At 40.3% G+C, this 24900-nt stretch overlaps 1 protein-coding gene across 2 annotated transcripts in view; it reads right to left on the bottom strand.

The window, feature by feature from the left end:
* Nucleotides 1-24900, bottom strand: part of RECK (reversion inducing cysteine rich protein with kazal motifs) — a 65671-nt gene that overhangs the window by 38166 nt on the left and 2605 nt on the right. The window contains exons 3-6 of one of the 2 annotated variants that reach the window (XM_042474552.1): nucleotides 23554-23628; nucleotides 17240-17276; nucleotides 12269-12354; nucleotides 10799-10846 (exon numbers count right to left, since the gene is read on the bottom strand). In XM_042474552.1, coding sequence (XP_042330486.1) covers nucleotides 10799-10846; nucleotides 12269-12354; nucleotides 17240-17276; nucleotides 23554-23628 — 246 coding nt within the window. Of the gene's footprint in view, nucleotides 1-10798; nucleotides 10847-12268; nucleotides 12355-13891; nucleotides 13989-17239; nucleotides 17277-23553; nucleotides 23629-24900 lie in introns of those variants that run through there. The other variant, XM_042474551.1, reaches the window with a different exon arrangement.

The following is a 24900-nucleotide window of genomic DNA, read 5'->3' on the forward strand; positions in this document are numbered from 1 at the left end:
AGTAAGTATATCAGAGGGCTATATTTAAAGCTTTTATGAAATACCATTAAGGTTTAGAAAGAGAAAAGACAGTTATAATGGAGAAACGCATTAGTGAAAAAGGGCATACAATTTGCCATGAAAAAGTAAAAAACACCTCTATCAATATGATTTTATTGCTGAAACCCAAAGACAAAATTGGAGAAACTACATGTAAAATAAGCACTTCTGAATATTTATGTTGACTTCCCATTTGTTTTCTGCATATATTTTATATTTTTTTGATTCAGTATCAGAAACATTTATATCTATGTTTATGCTCTGGACTATGCCTAAAGGAAGCTTACTGGTTTACTGTTTCCTAGTTGCTGCTGAATAATTTTAAGTATTCAAAAAAGTGGTTACAAAATGGCTACACAAGTGCATCTTTATTATAGGTGAATGGTTATAGGCACCACCTGAGATGTAATATTTTGGGATTTTCAAATTATGTCTACCATTCAAAGGTAGCAGTCTCACATCTGGTTGGTTTTAGAGTCAGTCTTTGAGAAATTATTCATACCCTGAAAATTGGAAGGCTTCAGCCACATAGCTTCTGGTTTTCCTTTCTGTTCAATTAAATTCCACTTGCCATCTAGTAATCAAATATTGTAATCACTGTTGTTTCAAAAATGAGTACTATACAATTCTTTTTTTTAAAAAATGTTTTAAAAAACCCACCCCACCCCATTCTATCACAAAACAATGGGAGCTTCATATGCGTCAGAGAAGGTATTCAGTTTCAGGCTTGCTATTCAGTAAATGTTTGGGTTTTTTAAAATGCATTATTCTTTTTAATAGTATGACAACTCACTGACTTCATTAGTCCAGAGTGTAGTCTTTTAATATACAACAGATTATTATAGACAGGAACCAAAGGGTATAGACATGTGGACTTTTGCATCTTTAACCACCCCCTTTGCAAAATGCCTTCTCCTAATTTTTTCCTGAAAGTCTTCCCAGCTCAGAAACAGTTTGCAACATATGATTTTAGTAATCCACTGTTAGAGAAGCACAAACTAAAGATTCTTTTGATATCAAAAGTTCTTTTGAGCTCATGCACAAAATTGCTACATACAGATTTATTACACCTTTCCAATGGTTTATTCTCATTACCCATCTCACTAAATAAATCAATTAAGTCTCCGCTTTAAAAGGTTCCCTATGGCCTGTTACAGACTGCCAACACAAAGCTGCTTCGGGTCTCTTTGAAGTTATGCTGTTTAAATGATACATGGGTCCTAAGAGTCCGAAGGTCGCACCAAAGCCACGCTCCAGTCCTAAGGACTAGAGTGCAGCTTTGGTGCAGCTTCTGGATTCTTAGGATGCATGCATCATTTAAACAGCATACCTCCAAAGAGACCCAAAGCAGCTTTATTTTGGCAGTCTGTAATAGGCCACTGTCATTTTCCTTTATTTCTTTTCATACTGCTGATGTATTTGCTTCCTGCAATTTTACAAACACATTTCCTGTTCTCACAATTATTTTCATCCATCTCATGCACCTTAATTCTTGCAAACATTTTCAAATTTGTGGAAGAACCTATATTAACTACTTTAATTTGAAAATCTGCACAGATATAATATTAATAAATAAAAAATAAAATAAAAATAAAATTTCTATCTCGTTTTTTGCCAGGCAGTCAAAGCGGCGTACAAGTTAAAATACATCCATATATACATAGTGCCCCCCTTAAAACAAGATTAAGCAATATAAGATTAAAAACTACATACTAAACTCCGAATAATCCAATATCACTAAGAAAGATTTAAAGCTACATGCATAATTTAAAATAAAGAAACATTTTTATGAAAAAAACAAAATATAAATGGTATTAACATCACATCAGTACTACTCTTATTTTAAGAATCAAGCTTCCTTTGCCTCGTCCAGGTCAAAGAGCTTTCCAGGGTTCTCTAGCTCTCTTTCATCAAAGTGAATTCTGAGGTTATGGGAGAATATTTAGGACTCAGCATTCTGTTTCTCTTCTAGCACTAGTCATATCAGGTCTAGAGTTTGATATAATTAGATTAACAGTGGATCTGAAACCTGCTAAAGTTAATGTTTCAAATATAGACTATCACGGCAGACAAAACTAGTTATCACAGGTATTAGAAAAATATCTGAACCATATAACATCATAGCATACTATATTTCCAAAAGACCTGAATTAAGTATAATGTGGTTAAAGTGTACAAGTCCTCCATACCAATGGATTTATTATCCACGAATTCAAGCATCTGCAGCTTGAAAATATTTCAAAAATATATAAATTCCCAAAAAACCAAAAATTGATTTTGCTATTTTATATAAGGGACACCATTTTACTACCCCTATTGTATTTAAGGGGACTTGAGCATCCACAGATTTTGGTGTCCATGAGGGGTCCTGGAACCAAACCTCAGCAGATACCAGGGTCTACTGTAATTTGCTTCAAGGCATCTGTAATATCTTGGGAAAACTCAAGCAGTGGTGTTCAAAATTCTTCCTTCCTTTGCCACTGCTATAATCTGTAGGTACAGGAAATAGCTGTTTTGTTTTCTACTGTTCTGCAAGATTACGCATCTTTCAGAACCAACCAATCTGAATCATTTGAAAACCCATTAGGGTAACATTCTGGTTCCTTACTCTGAATTCTGGTTCCTTATTCTACACTGAAATGATACAGACTGCCTATAAACACTGTAGAGACACTAACCTATCTACGAAACAGCTTGCCTCACATTATTTGCTCAGTGAATCATATGTATATACCTGTAAACATGCGCACAAGCAGAGGCACATGCATATACAGTTGGCCCTCCTTATCCATGGATTTTTTTATCCATGGATTCAAGCATCCATGGCTTGAAAATATTCAAAAAAAGTATAAATTCTAAATAGCAAACCTTAATTTTGCCATTTTATATAAGAGACGCCATTGTATTTAATGGGACTTAGTTCCTGGAACCAAACCCCAGTGGATAACAAGGGCCCACTATACATATATGGATAAGGGAGACTCAAGCTCTATCCCTTTTCAAGATTTTTATACAAATCTTTAAAACATGTGTGTGAAACATGCTTAATTTATTATATGGAACAAGAACAAAAGAACTAAGTGTGTTTGTGGATGGGCAATTGCAGAGGGAGTCCATTTGCCTGAATGTATGAAATCTAGAATTAACACTATGCCTAAATGTAATTTTAGCAAATCAAAAATCTGGGGGCAAGGAAAGGTCCATGGGGAAGATGACTGTGTGCGTGCCTGTTCCTTTGCCCCCCATGGGCCTTTGCTGACTCTCAGCTGTCCCTGCAGGAGCAGCTTAAGGATCTGCAAAGGTCCAGGAGAAGGAGCGCCATGCACGTTCTGGCTCCTCTGCCCCCCCCCCCCCCACAGCTCCTTAAAGACTCCCAGCTGCCTCTCAGAGATACAGTGGTACCCCGGGATACGAAAGCACCGCGTTACGAAATTTCCGGGATACGAAAAAATTCCATAGGAAAAATCTGTTCCGGTTTACTTTTTTTTTTTTTTCGGCTTACGAAAAAAATTTTTGGTGCTTTTCGGCGCTTTTTCGCACGAAATCGCGGCTTCCAGCGCTAGCGCCTATGGCTTTTTCGGGTTGCGAAAGATTCCGGGTTACGAAGGGCGCCGCGGAACGAATTAATTTCGTAACCCGGGGTACCACTGTAGCTGGAGGGCGGGGGAAAGCCAGAAGGAGGAGGAACAATGGAGTGCGCCCACTGCCCCCCCAAACCTTCCCCGGCTAGACAGCAGGAGGTGGGTAAAGGGAGAAGCCCTACCCCAGAAATCCCGCCTCCAAAGGGCAGAAGTCCTACCTCTGGCACGCAGCCCCGTCCAGGGGGACAGAAGCCCCGCCCCTGGCATGCGGACCTGAAAAGGTTCGCCATTACTGGATTAAATTATTGGATTTATTATTTTATAGAGAATATAGGGAGACATTAGAAATTTTATTTTCATAAGCTTGAGCGCAGCATGATCTAAAAAGGTGTCTTCTGAGGTGAGTACATCTGAAAGCATCAGTGTGAAAGGACAACATTTACCTAATCAACTATCAGTGATTAAACTCAATTGAATTTAGTAATCTGTTATTTTTATTGACACAATCCTATATAGAAATGAAATGTCTATATTTCAAGATGATTTGGATGATTCTGGGAAGAGAGGATTGCCCATTTATAAGTTTGCTATCAGTGAGGTGCTCTTAATCACAAAACATGCAATTCTTAGGCGGGTTACAGACGGGCAGGGGAGGACGTCTTGGAGGTGTATTCAGCTGAATACGGAGCCTCCAGACGGCCTGCCCCGGGGGCGTGCTTCAGGTGTTGGGGCTTCCACACGGGGGGCAATGAAGACGCCTCACCTGGGTCCGTTTCGGACCCGTAGCTTCCATACCGCCGCCTCGGAGGACGCCGCAAAAAGAGAGGCAGCTTCCGCACGGGCGGCCCAAACCGCGGCTTTTTTTCCTTTGCCGGCTGGCGGATGCGCAGCTGCGCAGCTGCAGCGCTCAGCAGCGGCGGCAGAAAGCCTATGGGCACATTTAAAGTGCCCAAGCCCCTTTAAAACTTTTCCCCTCGCTCTGCCCAAGAACAAAGGTGGTCTCCTGCCAGCTGGTGATCAGCTGGTGTTGGCATCCTTGTCCGCTTGCACGTTGCCAATGTCACCAGCATCATGGATGCCTCCTCTCCTTTGGTCCCCGCGCTCCTGCTGAATCTGCAATGCGCAGCCACAGCTGTCTCCGCTGCCACCGCTGTCCCCCTGCCATCCCCAATCACCTCCCTTGTACATATGTAAATATTTACAGTTTTAGCGTTTTTTATTGTTAGGTGAAAATGGCACAGGAATGTGTGTAGGGGTTCACTTTAAAGTCCAAACTTTCCAAGCAGCACATGCGTACATGTTGCTCTAGGGTTAGGGTTAGGGTTACGAGTCTTAAAATGCGCTGCAGCTGTGCCGCAGCTTCCACACCTGCATGGCAGCTGACGCTGCAATTAAAGCCTGACTGCAAACTGTGCATGTTCCAAGACCCCAACTCATTATGCGACGCAGCAGACACGGAGCTTTTAAATGGGCAACTTAAATTAGCGGCGTAGCAATTCTGGTGTACCGGTGCAGCAGCTCTCATAGTTTCTTCCACTTCTCGATATGTGTCAGCATTCAGGTAGGACCGCTCCAGTTTCTGCAAAATGTTTGGCTGGGACCATATAGCTATGAGGTCAGCCGTCTCAGTATGAGACCAAGACGTCCCCCTGCCTTTTTTCGGAGTGCTGGTGGATGGCTGAGCCATCCTGCCTGGTGGCAAAGGGGAGCCGCCACACAGCTGTGCCAGGAGCAGCCGAACTGTGCCCGTTCCCAGGTGAAAATGGTGCAGGAATGTGTGTAGGGGGTCACTTTAAATTCCAAACTTTCCCTTATCACTTTCTACAACCAAAACATCCGCCAGCAAAACTTACAACTTCCTGCGATTCTAGCAACGCATGCGCACAAGTGGCTCTAGGGTTAGGGTTATGAGACTTAAAATGCGCCGCAGCTGTGCCACAGCTTCCACAGCTGCATGGCAGCGGACGTTGCAATTAAAGCCTGACTGCAAACCACGCATGTCCCGGACCCCGACCCATTATGCGACGCAGCTGACACGGAGCTTTTAAACCGGCAACTTATATTTGCGGCGTAGCAATTCTGACGTATCGGTGCAGCAGCTTACATACGGAGATGCGCAGGTACGCTGCAAATCAAAAAGAAGCGGAAAAAAGCAGCACCTTTTTAATGCCGCTTCTTCCCGCTTGGGGCGTGCGGGGGGGCGTGTTCATGACGGCATTCAGGTAAGGGCCATCTGAAGGCTCTACCTTCATGACGTCATGAATACACCCCCTTTTGCCCGTCTGTAACCCGCCTTAGAAAGCAAACTGTTGAGACTTAAAAAAGTAATTTTTTTAACAACCTAATCCTCAACAGAACCTGAGCTCCAAAACCACTCTCTTGAATCCTTTGCTTTCAGTTCCAGCATCTATATCAAACAAGAGAAACCAAGTACAGTCGGCCCTTCTTATACACGGATTTTTTATACACGGATTCAAGCATACACGGTTTGAAAATGTTCCAAAAAAGTATAAATTTACCTTGATGTTCCATTTTTTATTAGGGACACCATTTTGCTATGTCATTATACTTAATGGGACTTGAGCATACACAGATTTTGTTATACACGGGGGATCTTGGAACCAAACCCCAGCGTATAACAAGGATCCACTGTACCAGTCTGACATGGGGTTTTAATGCCAAATCTTAAATAATGTAATTGTGTTCCTCTCAGAAATACATCCACGGAACAAAAAAAAATTCCTTTCACAAAAGGCAAACTGGTAAAACTCAGTGAAACACATACAGTGGGCCTGCTGCACTGACTGACTAACAATCCATAGATTGGAGCATCCATAGCTTCTCACACCTCATATTATTCAATAGTGGTGGTGGGTGCCCTAATGTCACTGCCTACTGAATAATATGGGACACAACCATCCACGTTTTTTTCCCATCTGCCAAGAAGAGGGGCAGAACTGAACCCTCACAGATGGAAAGGCTCCACTGTAGACACAAGATGAAACACTACAGCTAACACACATATGTACACATGCACACACATGCAACAAAAAGCAGGCAAACACACAAGCAGAATAAGGAATACCTTCATAGCTCTCTCACTTCCCTAGCCCTCCAAGATGGTCCCTACAACTAACAAGGTCCCCCTTTTCTTTTTTCAGTGCAGATGGATACACTTCAAAATGTGCTAGGCTTAGCTGCCCAACACATTTAATTTTTTACAAATGCTCTGGGGCCTACTATCTCAATCCTGTCCTTTAAATTTTTGAAATTCTTATAATACATCAGTTGACAATATGGAAAAGTGGTACCTTTTTAGGCAAGATATGCATCATATTAACTCCCTCCCCCAACAGGCTAGACTGAGCTGCTGTACACTATAAAGGTTTTACTACAAAGTTTATCAAAACCCCAATGATTTGCCCATAAACAAAGATAAGTGGATGTTAGAAACACTAGAACATGTATTTGTTTATAACTAATGTGTCAAAAATGTTGGGTAGTAATCTTATATTCTTTATCAGTCTTGAACAAATTGTGCTTACTTATATGAATAAAATATGACACAATAATTTCAACAAAAACAGAGTAAAGAAAGAGAATTAGGAAAAGAAACTACTCTGTTATGATAAATGCTCACTATTTCACTCCCATTTTTCTTACCTGTCCTTTTCGTTCTCCAACAAATATTGGTCAACTTCCTACAGCAATGCAGAAATCCAGAAAAGAGAAGGAAACACACAGCATAACAGAGGAAAGGTTACAGATATGGGCAGTGAAGTATAAAACAGTATTAGAAGAGATAAAGTTACTTAATATAGAGGGTTACAGTTCAGGAGAACTCAAATTATAGGTGGTTCCATTTGACCTGCTTCTATGAGTGAATTTTAAAGAAACTTCAGATGAGATTCTGTGTTTCTAACCCCCTTCCTTTGTCAACCAATACATCCATAATTTTCTTACTACAAAAAATCTGTTAAGGAGAAAAAGAATAGATGCACAGTGCATTTTATTGACTAGTGCAAGAACCCTCTGTGTGGAAATGCTCTATGCGAATTTCAGAAACTACAGATTATGGGGGGGAAATGTTCAAATGTATATTTGAAATGAGAAAGAGAGCTAAGTAGTATACTAACACTTATCTCACTTTTCCAACTCGTAGTACTTATGTAGGCAAAATAGACTAACAACATGCACAACAGAGATGTCTGGGGCTTCAGAAAACCTCAAGATTCATAAAAATACAAGAAACTTAAGGAGCCTTAGTGTGCTGTGGTTAAATGCTGGTACTGTAGCCACAGCACTGTAAGTTCGATCCTAGGTGAGGGCGCCAAGGTCCACTCAGTCTTCCATCCTTTCGTAGGTCACTAAAATGAGGACCCAGCTTCTTGGGGGCAATTGGCTTACACATTGTAAACCGCCTAGTGAGCGGTAGCTCACTGATAAGCGGTATAGAAATGTACTTGCTATTGCTATTACTATATAGGAGAATACAGCCCATTGAGGAGTGGGCATGCTGAATGGTCAAATAACGTTAACTGATTATTCTTGAAACAAATGAAAAATTGAGGTAAAGCTGAAGAACTGACTGGCACCCCTTTAATCTTAAACTCCACATGCTACATTTTATTGAGAATAAGGAAACCACTAATATAAATAATAAAAACATAAAGAAAGATCAACATGATGACTTTTGTTTGCAAGGAAGCCTAATCCACAAAGAGTTGGGAATCCTTATGTGGCTATAGTAGCTTTGGGGTGGTGTTAACCATATTCAGTGTCAAGGGGCAGAAACAGATGGCCCTAAAGGGGTGGCATCACGCCACCCCTTTGAACGGTGGATTGGGGACGTAGCAATCGCACGCCACAGCCCCCATCCGGCGTATTTCCAGTCCAAAAAAAGAGTAGCATAATGCCGTTCCTTTTTGGGATGGAAAAAGGGCACTTTTTGGCATTTCTGCAGCACAGTGCATGTAAACACCACACCGCCAAAAAGTCTGAAGCTACCACATGTGCAGTCAGCCATGCAACTTCCCTGCAGCACGGGGAAAGCATCAGTGCATGTGACGTCTAAACGCCGTGCTCAGAAGCCGCCACCAACCTGGCACTTACTGCCAGTCTGTTTTGTCCCAAGGTCTATCTAGTCTGTTTTGCCCCAAAGTCTATCTATTCTGTTGAACATCATTTTTCTACAATGCTGCCTAAAAGAGCCAGAAATATCCTACAGTAACTGCAGAGAGCTGTACATGAAATTGTTGCTTACTGCTGACCTAGATTATAAATACTGCCTTCTCACATGTCACAGGTAATTATGGTTTAGCACAGTGGAAGGGAACATGTGCTCCTTCAAGTGTTATAGACCACTGGCAATACTAACTGGTTAACGCTGGAGTCCTATAATAATTGGAGGTCCACAGGTTCCTCAACTCTGGTTTAGCAGTGGTCCCAATATGGAAGAAAATTCTTGGTACCATACAGGAGAAAAAGTGGATACAAATAAATAAATAGTACACTGTGCATGAGCAGGCAGTAGCAACAATAAGCCTTGGACACATGTGCTTCTCTGCTCCCTCCTTCTACTTGGGCAGGATGAGGATTTTCAAAAACTTCAAAAAAGTGTGATGTGTGAACATGCTCTTTGTAAAGATTTTTACTTTATTTTTATTTTTTTACACAATTATATCATGGCAAATTGTCTAATATCTGACTGAATCTAAAATCAGTATTCTTCTGGCAGACAGGAGAGATAACATAAGACAGCAAGAGATTTCTAGTTTGAAGAGAAGGAGACAGATACCTAAAAATACCATTGTGGTTTATAGTACACAACTAAATGTAACTCTATCAAACTCTGGCATAAATAATTTAAAAAATTAATTGCAACATTTCCACTTCCATACATTTAACGTGAATGCTTTTTAATTTCAACAAAATATCTAAGCAAATAACAGCTATTAAAAAATAAGACTATTTTCTTACAACAATTTCTTCTATTAATTAAGCATGTTGACTGACAATACAATTACTTCAGAAAATGGCTAGCTTTCTCCTGAATAGAAAAAAAAGTATTTTCAGAAATAACCTGCCAATAGACAGAACCCCTACTTCATACATTTGTTTTCTGAATGTTGCCTATAGTGTAAGATTTAAACTTATTATGTGTCAGTTTGACACAGAGACCTTAATGTTCCCAGCAAATTTAGTATATATGGAACCAAATTTCTGAACACTGCATTACCACCTTCCCTCCAGTAACTTTTAGAAATAGAATGCTGGATCAAATTCAGTTTTGGTGTGATCTAGGAGGGCTCTTTTTACTATCTATATCCTCCTCTCCCCAGATAAATCCCTCTGCATAGCAGTAATCATATCATGGTTTAAACAGGTCTCTCTATGCATTGAAAGAATGCTGGAGAGGGGCAGGGCCATGTGGGCCAGCTCCACCCCCTTTCACCCATAACAGAAATGTTTGCCTAGCACCTGCAAAATTGCTCACCACAAGAAAGATCTCTCCACATTCACTGAAGAATGTGTGTAAAGCACTTCCATTTTAGAAAGGATGCTTGGGCCAGAATGCCTCCTTGAGTACATCTCTATGCACGTACATCACTGTAGATGGGGAGCCCTTCTCATACCATCCAGGTGCAAGAACAGCTGGAAAATGTTTTAACTGCAGTAAAGGCAGAGCTGATGAGTCCCCATCCAAGTACATTTTTTAACATTTTTTAACATATAGAAGTTTCATGTGAACCCCATGGACTCACATTACAGGTATTAACACAAACCACAGCTTATATAAACCACATCCCTTTGTAACCATGGACTGCAAACCCCAACTATGGCTACAGTCAATGTTTCAGAAAGGAAATATGATTTGTATCAATTATGGTTTGCACAAGTGTACATGTAATGTGACTACTACAAGAGAAGGGATAATTCCATAAAAAGAAGATGGAGAAAACACATGTTTATATTGTTGGCTCCCCATCTGCAAACCACAGTTTTCTGGGAGCAAATATTATATCCCAGCCAAACTGAGGGAGATATGGATGAGATATTATTGATTTGTTTTGACTCCATAAGCATTTCAGTGTTAGAAACTGTTATCAGACATTAGGGTCTACTAACACACAAAATGCTGAAGCAATGGGGAGTGGAGGGATCTGTAAAATACTTACCTCATATTCTTTTCTGCAAATTTTCAAAATACCATTTTTTGAAGATGCCTGAAATTATATTCATTTCATTAGCAATATATATTGTAGACTACTTAAAAATAGAATCATTTAATAAGAAACTGTATTATGCTAATTTAGAAAATTCACTAACATTTTCATTCTTTTACAGCAATTCACGTAAATAACTTGGTTGTTCTCAATACTGGAACACAATTATAGGTTTAAAAATTATTAAAAGATTTTCATATTTAATTTAGGCAAGAAAATGGAGTTGCATTACATTAACAGTTTACCTTCATTCAATTTACATTGTTGTTAATAACTGCATTAACAACAGTTTATCATTACAATAAAATTACATTGGAAGCATGTTATACAGTCTAAATTAAATAAGACTACAGAAGTAGATGACAAAATAACTTAGAAACTTTTGAGCTCTTAACTGTATGCTGATGCAGTATAGATAGTAGATTATGTGTGATCCTATGAATGGCCAAATATTATGGAGGCAACAGGCCAAAGGTAAGTACAAAGGTAACCAACAAAGACAGGAATGAGCATTACAACAGAAACTGGGGGCACTGAGGAGGTGCCTAGCAAACTCACAATAAAACACTAGAAGGAACACTGGAGCAGAATATTCAAGTCTTTCAGAGTTTATACACAAATGCACAGAGAACTAGAAACAAACAAGATTGACTGATACAGAGATTTGATAGGGTTAATTGAAAATTAGTGGGTCAGCTTCCATGATTAAGATGATTATGTGGCAACAGGTATAGATACAACACAAAGAAATGCTGCAATAGGAGTGTTCAAAGTAAAGAAATAATAAGTGACACCAAAGGATAGACAGAAGCAGATAGATATTGTATCTCTGTATCATCTGTTCTCTTACTTCTTTGGCTGTTGTACTTTGGCCACATCATGAGAGGAACAACTTATTAAAAAAGACAATAATGCTAGGAAAGGTAGAAGGTAGCAGAAAGAGAGGAAGACTGCACACCAGATAGAAAGACTCAATCAGGAGGACACAGGACTGAATCTGTAGGACCTAAGCAGAGCAGTGGAGGATAAGAGATCTTAGAAATATCTCTCATCACAGGGTTGCCATTACAGTGGTACCTCGGGATACGAAATACCCAGGTTACGAAATTTTCGGGATACGAAAAAATCCCATAGGGAATTATTGTTTCGGGTTACGAATGTTTTTTCGGGTTACGAAAAAACTTTTGGTGCTTTTTTCGGCTTTTTCGCACGGAATCGCGGCTTTTCCCCATTAGCGCCTATGGCAATTCGGCTTACGAAGGCTTTTCGGGTTACGAAAGCGGCCGCGTTACGAATTAATTTCGTAACCCGAGGCACCACTGTAGTTGGGGTGAACTAGGGTGGCAGTTTACAACAACAACATAAGCTATATCGTTCAGCAAACATCTATTTTACTCATATCAGTGCATTTAAAAAACTTACCTGTTTACATGCCTGTCGACATTCAAAAAGAATAGCTAACTCACAGCAACCTAACCCAACCCAGCCATCAGATTTCTTCAAAACACCTTGAAAGAAAAGTTACAAAATAGACACAGTATAACTATTACTGTATTCAATAGCCAAGAGATAACATAGAAGCAAGCATCCCTGGACCAGGGAATTTCATTCATATATCATTTTTTTTTTTTAAAAGATACTTTCAAATGTTTTACCCCAAGCTTCACCTTTTTAAGACTTTTTTTAAAAAGTCAACTTTACGGATTGAGAGACCTCCAAGTCTCCAAGTCAACAGCCCTGCACAGGTCTTGCAAACTTAAGACCATAACTTCCTTGAATCTAGCCACCTGCAATGGAATCTTCCTAGTTTCCTAATTCCTTCCAATCATTGGTTTTTCTAATGAGTGATGTCTCCTCATGCTATGTACAAATAGTCTCAGTTTAGTCATCTTAGCTTCTAGAATGAATTCAGACTTGATTTGCAGTTGGAACCATTTACTTGCCTTTTTGGCTGTCTTTGATATTAACATAACTTTCCTTTAACAACACATTTCAAATGAGTTGATTTTCTCCCAACCCAGCTTTCTTCGTTGTCCAGCTTTCCCAGCTGTACATACAAATACACACAAATTGGAAATACAATGGCATGGACAATCCTGACTTTGGTATTCAATTATATATCTTTACACTTGAACATCTTGTCTAGTTCCTTTACAGTTTCCCTGCCAAGTCCTAGGGGCATCTACACTGCAGAATTAGTGCAGTTTGATATCACTTTAACTGAAATTGCCCCATCCTACAGGATCCTGGGATCTGTAACTTTGTGAGGCACCAGCACTCTGACAAAGGATAAAGACTTTGTAAAACTACAAATCCCACAATGCCATAAGATAGACTTTTGCATTTGTGTCAAACTTCATTATTTCTACAGTGTAGATACACCCTCAATCGTCCTCTGGTTTTTTTTTAATACAACCTCCATTCTGATTAATAATTGAGCTATACCTTACTGGTATAGAAAATCTTTAACTAAGTCTGCCTGATGTGGGAGACACTATCAGTAGCAGTGCTACCAGCAACATACCCTCTTGCCTCACAGGGGCATGCAATTCACCATCATGGAAATATAGTGCCTAATACTGCTAATGCTGAAATAAAACCCATGAAATTCAGTGGGACATATTTTATAGTTTACAAGATTAGGATCAAATTCCAGATTTAAAGTAAACATATTTACTTTGAAACAAGCCTCTTTGATTTCACTGGAATAACTAAATATCAACTCTGAAAAGTCTAAGATTGTTGTTCTTGGAAGAAGATCAAAATCCCATACAGAATCAACAAGGGTTTTAAAAATGACATCAAAACATGCTATGTGACAACTTATGGCATTTGTTACATTGCAATGCAAAGAGACTTTGAACTAACAACATCCTGCTCTGATACGCACCCCCAAATTTAATCTTTTCCACAATGCCCCATCTGTTTAGAACTATTCAACTCTTTTTGCATGTCAGTGCAGACATGTAAAGTAGCTAAACCTATTCCCAGCAAAAACGTCTGAATGGCTAGATTACTGTATTAGCAAAAGAACAAATTGCTTACCTGTAACTGTGGTTCTTCGAGTGGGCATCTCTGCTCACACACAAATGGGTTTCCACACCTGTGCAGAAACCCCTTTGGAAAATTCCAGAACTGAGAAGCCATGGTGTGAAACCCACCCACCCCCTCCCCTGCACCATACATTCCACCAGGCTACTCTCCTCCCTGGATGTACAAATGTACTGGGACCTGAAAGAGAGGGGAGGTAGGGTGGTCTGAGTGAGAGAACAGATGACCACTTGAAGAACCTGTTGTTTTTCATCACTGTTTCTGTGTCTCACACATATAAGTAAATGAAAAACTTACCACTGATCAGGTCACATCATAAAGACCATAATAAAGTGGGTCCTTGTTATCTGCTGGATTTGGTTCCAGGATCCCTTGTTACTACCAAAATCTGTCTATTCCCATTACCCATTAAATAAAAAGGCTTATATAAAATACTAAAATCAAGGTTTGCTTTTTGGAATTTATATCTTTTTGGATATTTTCAAGCTGTGGATGGTTGAATCCATGGATAAAGAATCTGTGAATTTGGAGGGCCGGCTCCAAATTGTGATCAAAGGATACGTCTTCTATAATCCTAGAGTCCAAATGGTAGTGTCTGATGAACCTCAAGGGCTGGGACCCAGGTCTGCAAACCTCAGGCAGGAAAGTAACACTAAGGAAAGCTAGATGTTGAAACTGATCTGGTGGAATGAGCTCTGATGACAGCTGAAAGGGGTTTCTTGGCAAGATTGTAAGGTGTATTGCTTGGACAATTATTATTAAATATTTATTTGTATCACATTATTTTCCCAAAACTGGGATGGGACCCAGAGCACCTCAAAATATTAAAAGAACAGTACAATTAAAAACAACTGATACTTTAAAACAGAATTAAATTATTATGATATTAAAACAGATTACTGTACTCATTAAAAGAATAAAATATAGTTTAAAAGGACAAAAATGTTTTAAAAACTTTAAAACAATACAGTGCCCCAACTCATTATTTAAAACTTTCTTTTTTAAAAACCTGACTGCATAAGAAGGTTTTAACCTGCCTGCAGAATGACAACAAGGAGAGGGCCATTCTGGTCTCCCTGGGAAGTGAGCTCCAGAGTCTAGGGGCAGCCATGGAAAAGGCCCTCTATCTTGTCCCTACCACCTGTGCTTGTGATGGTGGTGAGACTGAGAGAAGGGCATCTCCTGAGGATCTCAGAGCCCGCACCAGTTCACACACAGAGATACAATTTGTCTGATAGTCTGGTCCTGGGCCATATAGGGCTTTACAGGTCATAACCAGCTCTTTGAATTGTGCCCAGAAACAAACTGGCAGCCAGTGGAGCTGTTTCAACAGGGATGTTGGGTAGTCTTTGTAACCTGCCCCTGTTAACATTCTGGCTGCAGCTCTTTGGAACTGCTGCAATCTCCGAACACTCTTCAAAGGGAGCCCCAAGTATAGCACATTACAGTAGTCCAAACGGGATGTAACTAACGCATGTATGACTGAAGCCAGATTCGGCATCTGAAGGAATGGGTGCAGTTGGTGCACAAGTTTTAAATGTGCAAAAGCACTCCTAATTACTGCAGAGATCTGGGCCTCCAGGTTCAAAGCTGAGTCTAGACGTCCCACCAAACAGCAAAGGAGCCCTGGTGGCACAGTGGGTAAATGCCTGTACTGCAGCCATTCACTTGAAACCACAAGGTTGCAAGTTCAAGACCAGCAAAAGGGCCCAAGCTCAACTCAGGCTTGCATCCTTCCGAGGTCGCTAAAATGAGTACCCAGACTGTTGGGGGCAAATTAGCTTACTTGCTAATTAGCTTACTTGCTGTTCACCGCTATGATCTTTGGAATAGCGGTATATAAATAAAACAAATTATTATTATTATTATTATTAAACCTGTGTCTTCACAACCCACATGGAAATCTCTACCTGGACCACCACAGCTGACAATAGTATAATAGCTAGGTTCTCAAACAGTGGGGGCATGCCAGGGGATGTAACAGTTTCTTTTTTTGTTTTGTTTTGTTGTTTTTTTAAAAAAGTTTCTCAAGGGGCAGTGCCAACCTCAGGCTTTGATTAGTTCACCCTCCAAAGAGAGGAGGTGCTTGGAACACTTTTCAGCATCCCCTTCAGTGTCAGACTACATGGGAGGAGAGAGGAAGAGAAGGAAGTGAATGTCAGAGTGTGGTGGCGAGGCTGGGGCTTGTGTGTACAGGGTTGCAGCAAAGGGCACTGCCCCCCATTCCTCCTGACTCGAGCTGGAGGAGAGGAGCAGCAACAGCATTGTGTGTAATAAAATCAACAGAGAAGTCTCAGAACTTGCAAAGGGTTGAGGGAAAAGCCTCCCTCATAGGCAATGCAGGGATGTGCCCAGGTAGTGGGAGGAAAAGGGTATAAAATAGAGATGGCTTAAAACTCAGTTTCCCCAACAAAATTGACAGACAGGTCTCAGAGCTTGTGGGGAGGGGGAGTCAAAGGGAATGCCTCTCTCAGAGGCAATGCAGAGCTTTGCCGGGACACTGTGAGAAACGGGGGTTTTAAGTCATCTCTAATGCTATGGTATCTTGGGTTTTGTAGTTTGTTGTGGTACCAAAGCTCTCTGACAATGATGGCAAATATCTTACAAAATTACAAATCCCAGAATTCCATAGCACTGAGCCATGGCAGTTAAAAAGGTGTCAAACTGCATTATTTCTAGAGTGCATATTAGACTCATGTACAGTCGGCCCTCAGTATCTTTGGGGGATACATCCCGGACCCTTCCCCATGATTACCAAAATCCACGGATGTTCAAGTCCCGTTGTCCCTAATGCAGAGCGGCCACATGGCACGCCACTATTAGGGACAACTGGACTACTCCATCTTCCTTCCTTCATCTATTCCTTCCTTCCTCCCTCCCTCTCTCCCCCTGCCCTCTCCCTCCAAGGCTTCTGCCCCAGGCTTGACTTTGGGGGTGGCTCAGAGGCAGAAGCTGGAGTCCCATTGGACAGAGAGAGCCAGTATTGGGGCTGCGTCTTGGAGCCCCACCCCCCAGCCCAACACCCAGGAAAAAATTACTAGGCTCCGAAACCCAAGCCCCGGTACTGGCACCGGCTCTTTCCAGCCTCCACCTCCAAACTGCCCCCAAAGCCAAGCCCAGGGCAGAAACCTTGGAAGAGAAGGGAGAGAGGGAGAGAGGGCTTCTGTCCCTAATGTTATCCCTAATGGCGGATAACGTAACCTTGCTGGCTGCGGGTGCTGAAATATGCAGATGGCAAGTCTGCAGATACCAAGGTCCCACTGTATATTATTTATACATATTTTAAACAAGCCACATTAGCACTTAGTCCTATGTAACCTGAAGTATAGAAATATCTCTTACCTGGCAATGAAGAATTTATACAGCCCCAAACCTCTCCCTGAAAAAGTAATTATATAACTACTAAGATACCATGTGACAAGACAAACATTTTTAAAAGATTATAACAAAATAAATATGTGCATGTGGAAGTTTAGCATAGATAATCAGCCATCAGTAGACCTTTGGAAAAGTGTACTAAGTCATACCGGCATTTAGTTCTGGATAGAAAACCACTAGATGATCTTGGGCAAGTCACATACTGTGACTTGTCAGCCCCAGAGGAAGTAGATGGCAAATCCCTTCTGTACAAACCTTGCCAAGAAAAATCCATGACAGGGTTGCCTTAGAGCTGCCATAAGTCAGAAACAACTTAAAGGCACACAATAACAACAATAACAACAACAACAACAACAACAATGTATATTGATGCAGAATAATTTTGATTACAGAGTAATGTCTCGGGGTTGACATTGGAATTTCCTCATCTAGTAGTGCTGGAAGTCTTTAAAATCTATGCTGAAACTGCTCTTTCAGGAGTGGCTCAGGATTCCATGGATTCCATGACAACCATGGGTCTGTCTCAAGTGATATCTGGCCCTAATCATGCTGCTGGGCACATTCTGGACCTTGTTTTCTGCACTGGGTGGAATGATGGTCTTGGTTCCATTGTCAAGGACAGAACATTATCTGGTCAAGTTTAGACTCACTGGGACTTGGAGCCCCTGCAGGGGTGGGGGACAGATTAGGATGGTCCTCAACAGGAAGCTGATGGATCTGGACAGATTCCCGATGGCTCCTGGGTAGTTTCCTGTCACTTCAGCAAGCAATCCTGTTGAAGCTCTGACAGAACTTTGGAATGGGAAAGTAGCCAGGGCAGTGGACACAATCTCTCCTGAGCATCCCCTCTTACAGAGTAGAGCCAAACCAACCCCCTGGTTCTCCAGGGAGTTGGCAGTGATGAAGCAAATGAGATGGAGATTAAAGCAACGTTGGCAGAAGACTTGAAGTGAATCTGACTGAATGCGGGCAAGAGCCTATCTGAAGGCCTACAGCAGTGTGGGCAGCAAATAATTTTATTTTTTTATTTTTATTTTTTATTTTTTGCTGCCAGCATTGTATCTACAGACAACCATCCAGCAGAGCTGTTCTGGGTGGTCAGGGATCTGTTGGAAACACATCCTCAAGTAGAAAATGTTGACCACTTGACATCCCACTACAGAGAATTTGCATGGCATTTTGCAGATAAAGTCACTCAGATCTGCTTTGATTTGGATGCTGTTGTTGATACAGCACCAGTGAATGCAACCTTGGCACCTGTCTGTCCAGTGTTATTGAATACTTTTCAATTTGTGCAGCCTGCTGATGTACACAGGATCCCTGGAGATGTGAAAGCCACAACATATGTCTTAGATCAAAAATGGATTATTAAACAGGCCAGTGGGGGACTGGCTGAGTGAATGAAGGGGGTAATCAATGCCTCCCTACAACAAGGCAGTTCCAACCTGCCTAAAGGAGGCAGCTGTGAAGCCTTTTTGAAAAAGCCATCTCTAAATCCCATTATAATGCATAATTATCAGCCAGTGTCCAATCTACCATATTTGGGCAAGGCATTGGAATATGTGGTGGTTTCCCAGCTCCAGGGGTTTCTAGATGAAATAGATTATCTAGATCCATTTCAATCTGGTTTTAGACCTGGCTATGGAACAGTGACAGCTTTGGTCACCTTGGTGGATGCAGGGGCGCATTGTACATGAAACCGCTGGTAATGGTTGTCAGGAGTTTTGGGGTGTGGTGCCATCAATATGTGAATGACAGCTAACTCTATTACTTCTTTCCACTTCAAGGAGGCTGTCCTGGTCCTAAACCAGTGTCTGTCTTGATGAGGGCAAACAAACTGAAACTTAATCCAGACAAGACAAAAGTGCTTCTGGTCAGTAAGAAGGCAGATCAGGAAATAGGGATTCAGCCTGTGTTAAATAAGGTTACACTCCCATATAACTGCTGATAACAAAACAAATACATAAGTAAAGAAAATATAGCATATAATAGAAATGCTAATCAAGTTGATGGAGTAATGCAAGATAGGAAGATTATGTTGTTTTTTCTGTACTTAGTATTAATGGACAAAAAACGGGGCAAAGATACACAACTGACCCAGTCCCTTTGTTGAAAGTCACGATCTGTTTTGTATGTATTTAGTTATGTGTAATATGTTATTTGTATAGTGTCTTTGTTTCTTTGTTTATTGTATTATGTATATATGTTTTTTATACAAATTAATGAAAATCTTAATAAAGATTAATTTTTTAAAAAAATAAGGTTACACTCCCCCTGAAGACGCAGTCCACAGTTTGGGGGTACTCTTGGACTCAGCTTTGAACCTGGAGACCCAGGTTTCTGCAGTGACCAGGACTGCCTTTGGATATCTAAAGCTTGTGTGCCAACTGTGCCTGTTCCTTAAGATGCCAGATATGGGAATGGTGGTAAATGCCTTAGTTACATCCTGTTTGGACTACTGTGATGAGCTGTACTTGGGGCTGTCTTTGAAAAGTGTTCAGGAACTGCACCTGGTCCAAAGAGCTGCAGCCAGATTGTTCACAGGAGCAAGTTACAGAGACCACACAATGCTCCTGTTGAAACAACTCCACTGGCTTCCAGTTTGTTTCCAGGCACAATTCAAGTGCTGGTTATGACCTATAAACCCTTATGTGGGCTCAGGTCCAGGCTATCTGAGAAACTGCAGCTCTCTGTATGAACTAGAGATGTAAAATTTCCTGTAATTTTAAAGCCATTGGGGGAGAGGGGTCCAGAAACACAATGGAAATTTTTTTTAAAAAAATGCAACATGAGCACTTTTTACAGACTGAAAGTCACTCCTGTTATTTTAGGATAAGATATGACTATGTACAATTTTATTTGGAATAAAATTATCACAATTGGTATATTAAAATAATGTGTATGCAAATAATTATTACAAATAGAATTTACTTTTATTTATTTATATTCATAACAAATTGAGTAAAAGTCCTGAACTGTATGGAACCTCTTTCATTTTGCTAGTTTATGTGGAGCAAGAAAAAAAATTAAAAACAGAAGAAACCATCAACATTAGTAACACAGAAAAATACTTATATTTCTTCTCCACAGTATTATATAGACATAAAGCACGTATTCCCATAAAACTGAGGGAAGGGAAAGTGTGTGGGAGGGAGGAGAGACTAAGATTTAATGAACAGGCATGAAATTTAATTAAACTCATTTTCCAAGCTCTGGGCTGTATCTGCATTGCAGAAATATTCAAATCTGACACTTTGAGGGCATGGCTCAATGATAGGGAATTCTGGGAATTATAGTTTGTTGTGGCATGAGAACTCTGACAGAGAATTCCTAATGTCTTATAAAACTACAATTCCCAAAATTCCATAGTACTGAGTAGCAGTTAAAGTGGTGTTAAACTGGATTGCTTAGTTCTGCAGTGAGGATGCAGCCCTGGTGATCAGTATCAGTTTCAGTCTCTGTTTCTTCTTCATTATATTTGTCATCATCACAGTTATCATGAACGTCAAAAAATCAAAGGTTTATCTAGACTGAAACAAGCTTCTTTACCATTTCACATGTCAGTTTATTTCTTGATTTAGCCAAGTATTTCCAAACACAGACCAGATTCTTTCAGTGCCCCTTGAAGGAAGAAACGTATCTTGTTCTTCCATTGGAGACTTCAGTTTGTAACCTAGGACTTTGCTTGTCCTCCTCATTCGGTGCAGAGAAATTAGAATAATTTGATAGTGTACATAGCTTTTAGAAATGATTTAGAGAATATATGAATACCTTGTCTTTAAGATTTTATTCATCATGCTAAAATAAAACATTCCATAATTGATTTTCTTCCTTTTTTAAATTTTTTTGGGGAAAAACAAAAACTTGGACTTTTCCTGATTTTTCTGGGTTTTTTCCTGGGCCATCACATTTCTAGTATGAACCAGCCTGCACTGTGAGATCCTTAGGAGAGGCCCTTCTCGTCATTACACCACCATCACAAGCACGGTTTGTGGACACAAAAGAGAGGGCCTTTTCCATAGCTGTCCCTAGACTTTGGAATTCACTTCCTGCGGAGACCATCAGCAGGCTAAAACCTTTTTATTCGGACAGGCTTTTAAAACAGAATGGTTTTAAAGAATGAGCTTGTGTGTTGTTATTGTTTTAAAGTGTACTGTTTTAAACACTTTTATCTTTTTAAACAGTATTTTAGTCTTTTAACAAGTAATCTGTTTTAATATTGTAATAATTTAATTCTATTTTGCCTCTATTTTGTGTATTTTAATTATGCTGTTCTTTTAAATTGTAAGCAATTCTGAGCCCCAGGTTTGTGGGGAAGGCAGGATACAAATGAATATAACAACAACAACTTTTCAGATAGTTTAAGGCTTCTCTCATAGAAAACTACCCAGACAGTAAGATCATCAGGAAATACTTTTGTCTCCTGCCAACAATGAAAAGGATATCAGGCAGCTAATCGTGAGAGGGCAATCACAGTGGCGACTTTGGTTGTCTAAAACTCTTTCTCAAAGAAGACATATTTAATTCTCCCTTTAATGACCTTCAACTCACAGCTTTGTATGGTGCTATTAATTTTGTTATGACTGTTCATTTTATATTCATTTGGGTCCAAAACACATTGCAGATATAATCCAGTTTGAGATCACTTTAACTGCCCTGGCTCAGTCCCAGGGAACTCTGGGAACTGTAGTCTTGTGAGACATTTAGCCTTTTCTGTCAGAACGCTGATGTCACAATAAACTACAATTCCCAAGATTCCCTAGCACTGGGCCAGGGCAGTTAAAGCAGTCTCAAACTGGATTATTTCTGCAGTGTGTTTTGGACCATTAATGCTATTTATGTTTTTATGAATAGATAGGATGATGGATGTTGTAGTGGTCTGCTCAATGGACTATGATTTGCAGACAAGGGTTCGAATCCTGTATCAACCATGGTCACCTTGGGGAAGTCACATTCTCTCAGCCTCAGAGGATGGCAAACCCCCTATGAAGAAACATGCCAAGAAAACTCTGTGGCAAGTTCACCTTGGGATCACTATAAGATGGGAATGAATTAAGCTGGGAATGACAACAAGGTTTTTTAATTGGTCCAGACCTTAGAGGAAGAGATGAACTGCTGGACATATTCTCCTCCACTGCCATTTCCTTCTTGTTTTTTAGATTGTAAGCCTGAGGCAGGGAAATGTCTAATTAACTATTTGTAAGCCGCTCTGAGAGCCTTTGTGGCTGAAGAACGGGGTATTAAATACAGTAAATAATAATAATAATAATAATAATAATAATAATAATAATAATAAGCAAATCAGTGAAGTAAGACTTGTCAAAGTTAATCCAGTTCTTGTAACAGCTACTAGATGACAAATTTAGAAAATTAAGTCATTCAAGAAATGTATACTTGTTAATCACCTTCCTTGTCATCTAGTAGAAGAGTCAACCAGAAAAGTTTCCACTCTCCTTTCTAGCCTTAAAGAGTTAGTGGGGCTCTGCAGTTCTTTTCTCCTTAATCCTCTATGCCACAACTGTTTGCTGTGCCTGGATGTCCCAGCTTCTTGTTTATGACTCTCCTTCATGCCCTCCATGTCTTGAATAATATTGAAAAAGGGAACAGAACAAGTATCTAGGCACTTGGCAGAGTTTGTGGGACCACAAAATATAAAATAGCCATGAGGTCTTAAAAAGATAAGAGGTGTTGAAAAGTCTAGAAAACAAGATGGAAAGAAGCAAAATGAAACCATATACTGAGAAGTGGGGAACAACCTATAATAATAAACCCAAAACCTATTCTGGGACTGTCATTTAAAGCATTATAGCAGTTTTCTCTCTCAACTGTATGTCTCTGGTCTAAATTGAAATGCTTGAAGAATGCAGTTGGTTATCACATACAAAGAATAAACAATTGTTTTAGAAAATGACACAGTTACAAAGACTCTGCAAATCTATTTTATCACAAATCACAGTCCACTGTAATTACTATATACTATGTATGTCTATAGTATAAAATATTCCACTGATACATAAGTTTTATAAGGAAACAGTGAAAACAAACAAATATTTTACTTTTGAAATTTGTTGCTCAAATCTTTTGTTGTTGTTGTTGCTTTAGACCAGTGGTTCCCGAACATTGGTCTTCCAGATGTTTTTGATTTCAGTTCTCAGAATTCCTGACTGTTGGCCAAGTTGGCTGATGCTTGTGGGAGTTGGAAATCCAGAACACCTGGAGGTCCGAAGTTTGGGAATCAAACTTTAGTCTCATGTTTTACCAAACACAGATACACTTACCATTGATTCTGGACAATATTCAGGTGCACGCTGTAGAAGGTGTTTCAAATGAGAATCACTCTTGGAGGCCAAAATCTGTCAAAATATTTTAAAAGAAATATTAAAACATTTTAAAAATCCAAGTAAGCAACCTAGATTATTCTACACCTTTATTCCTCGGAACTAAAAAAAACCATGTGCACAGAAATCTTGACAAACTTACACTATCATGTACTACAGAACACAACTCAAAGCATATTAAATAGCATTGTATCAGTCATTGAGGCTGAGTGGGCTAAGGTTAAGAGAGATAACTACAGGTGGAAATTACATCAGTAGGCAGAGCTAGAGGGTTGCAAAAAGCAAAACCAATGGCAGTTGGAACTAGCAGTGACAATATCTGAAGTTACATGATCCAAGCAATGCCACAAAACCCCCTTTTGAGCTGCAACCCTCTACAAAGAAAAAGCAAACTAAAGCAATTTACATCCAGACGGTTACTGCAAATCAGACTGAAAAACAGGAAAAAACCTGAGGTTCCTGAGCAATGCCGCACACATGCTCCATTATCACTGTCATGATGTCGGGAGCCCAGGTTAAACAAATTAACAAAAAGAGAGGTAGGATAGAAATTAAAATGCGAAGTGGAAAAATAATGTAGAACAGGAATTGACTGGCTACTCCACACACAAAAATAAAATCTCGCACACATTACAAGATTGCCAAAATGTGCCTAGGGCTTCAGTTTTTAAAAAAGAAATGTAAATTGTGACACTACTCTATGAGATTTCTCTTTCATACACACGTGAGTGCCCACAGAGAGAGAGAGTAAGTAGTGTGCCTTCTGGCAACTACAGTCAGCCCTCCACATTCATGGCTTTCACATTTGTGGTTTTGATTATTTGCGAGTTCAAGGCCACATGCACAAGCACTCCACCTCCATCCCAGGCTTTTCCTCTGGAGAGGGAAAAAGCCCAGGAGGGAGAAGCCAGGAAGGGTGCATGGCCAACCCCACCCCTTTCCCAGTCAGATCACTGCCTTCCCTAAGCACCAATTCGCCTGGGAAAGAGGCTTGGAGAGGATGCATTATTCCAGTCCCTTTCCCAGGTAGACGGCTGTCTAGGGAAAGCAGGTACCCATCTGCCCAGGAAAGGGGCGGAGAACCAATTAAAGGGACTGGAGGAAAGTGCACACTCCCATTAGTTGGCTTCCTGGGGATGGGTTATTTGAGGTTTTTCCACATTCATGGGGGGGTCTTGCACCCCTAAGCCCCAGAATGTGGAGGGCCAACTGTACTTCACTTCAATCTTTCTTGAAGGCTCAACTGAACACCGGAGGAAGAATTAAAACAAAAACAACAACACAACT

The sequence above is a fragment of the Sceloporus undulatus genome, chromosome 6 (genome assembly GCF_019175285.1).
Source record: "Sceloporus undulatus isolate JIND9_A2432 ecotype Alabama chromosome 6, SceUnd_v1.1, whole genome shotgun sequence".
Classification (NCBI taxonomy): Eukaryota; Metazoa; Chordata; class Lepidosauria; order Squamata; family Phrynosomatidae; genus Sceloporus; species Sceloporus undulatus.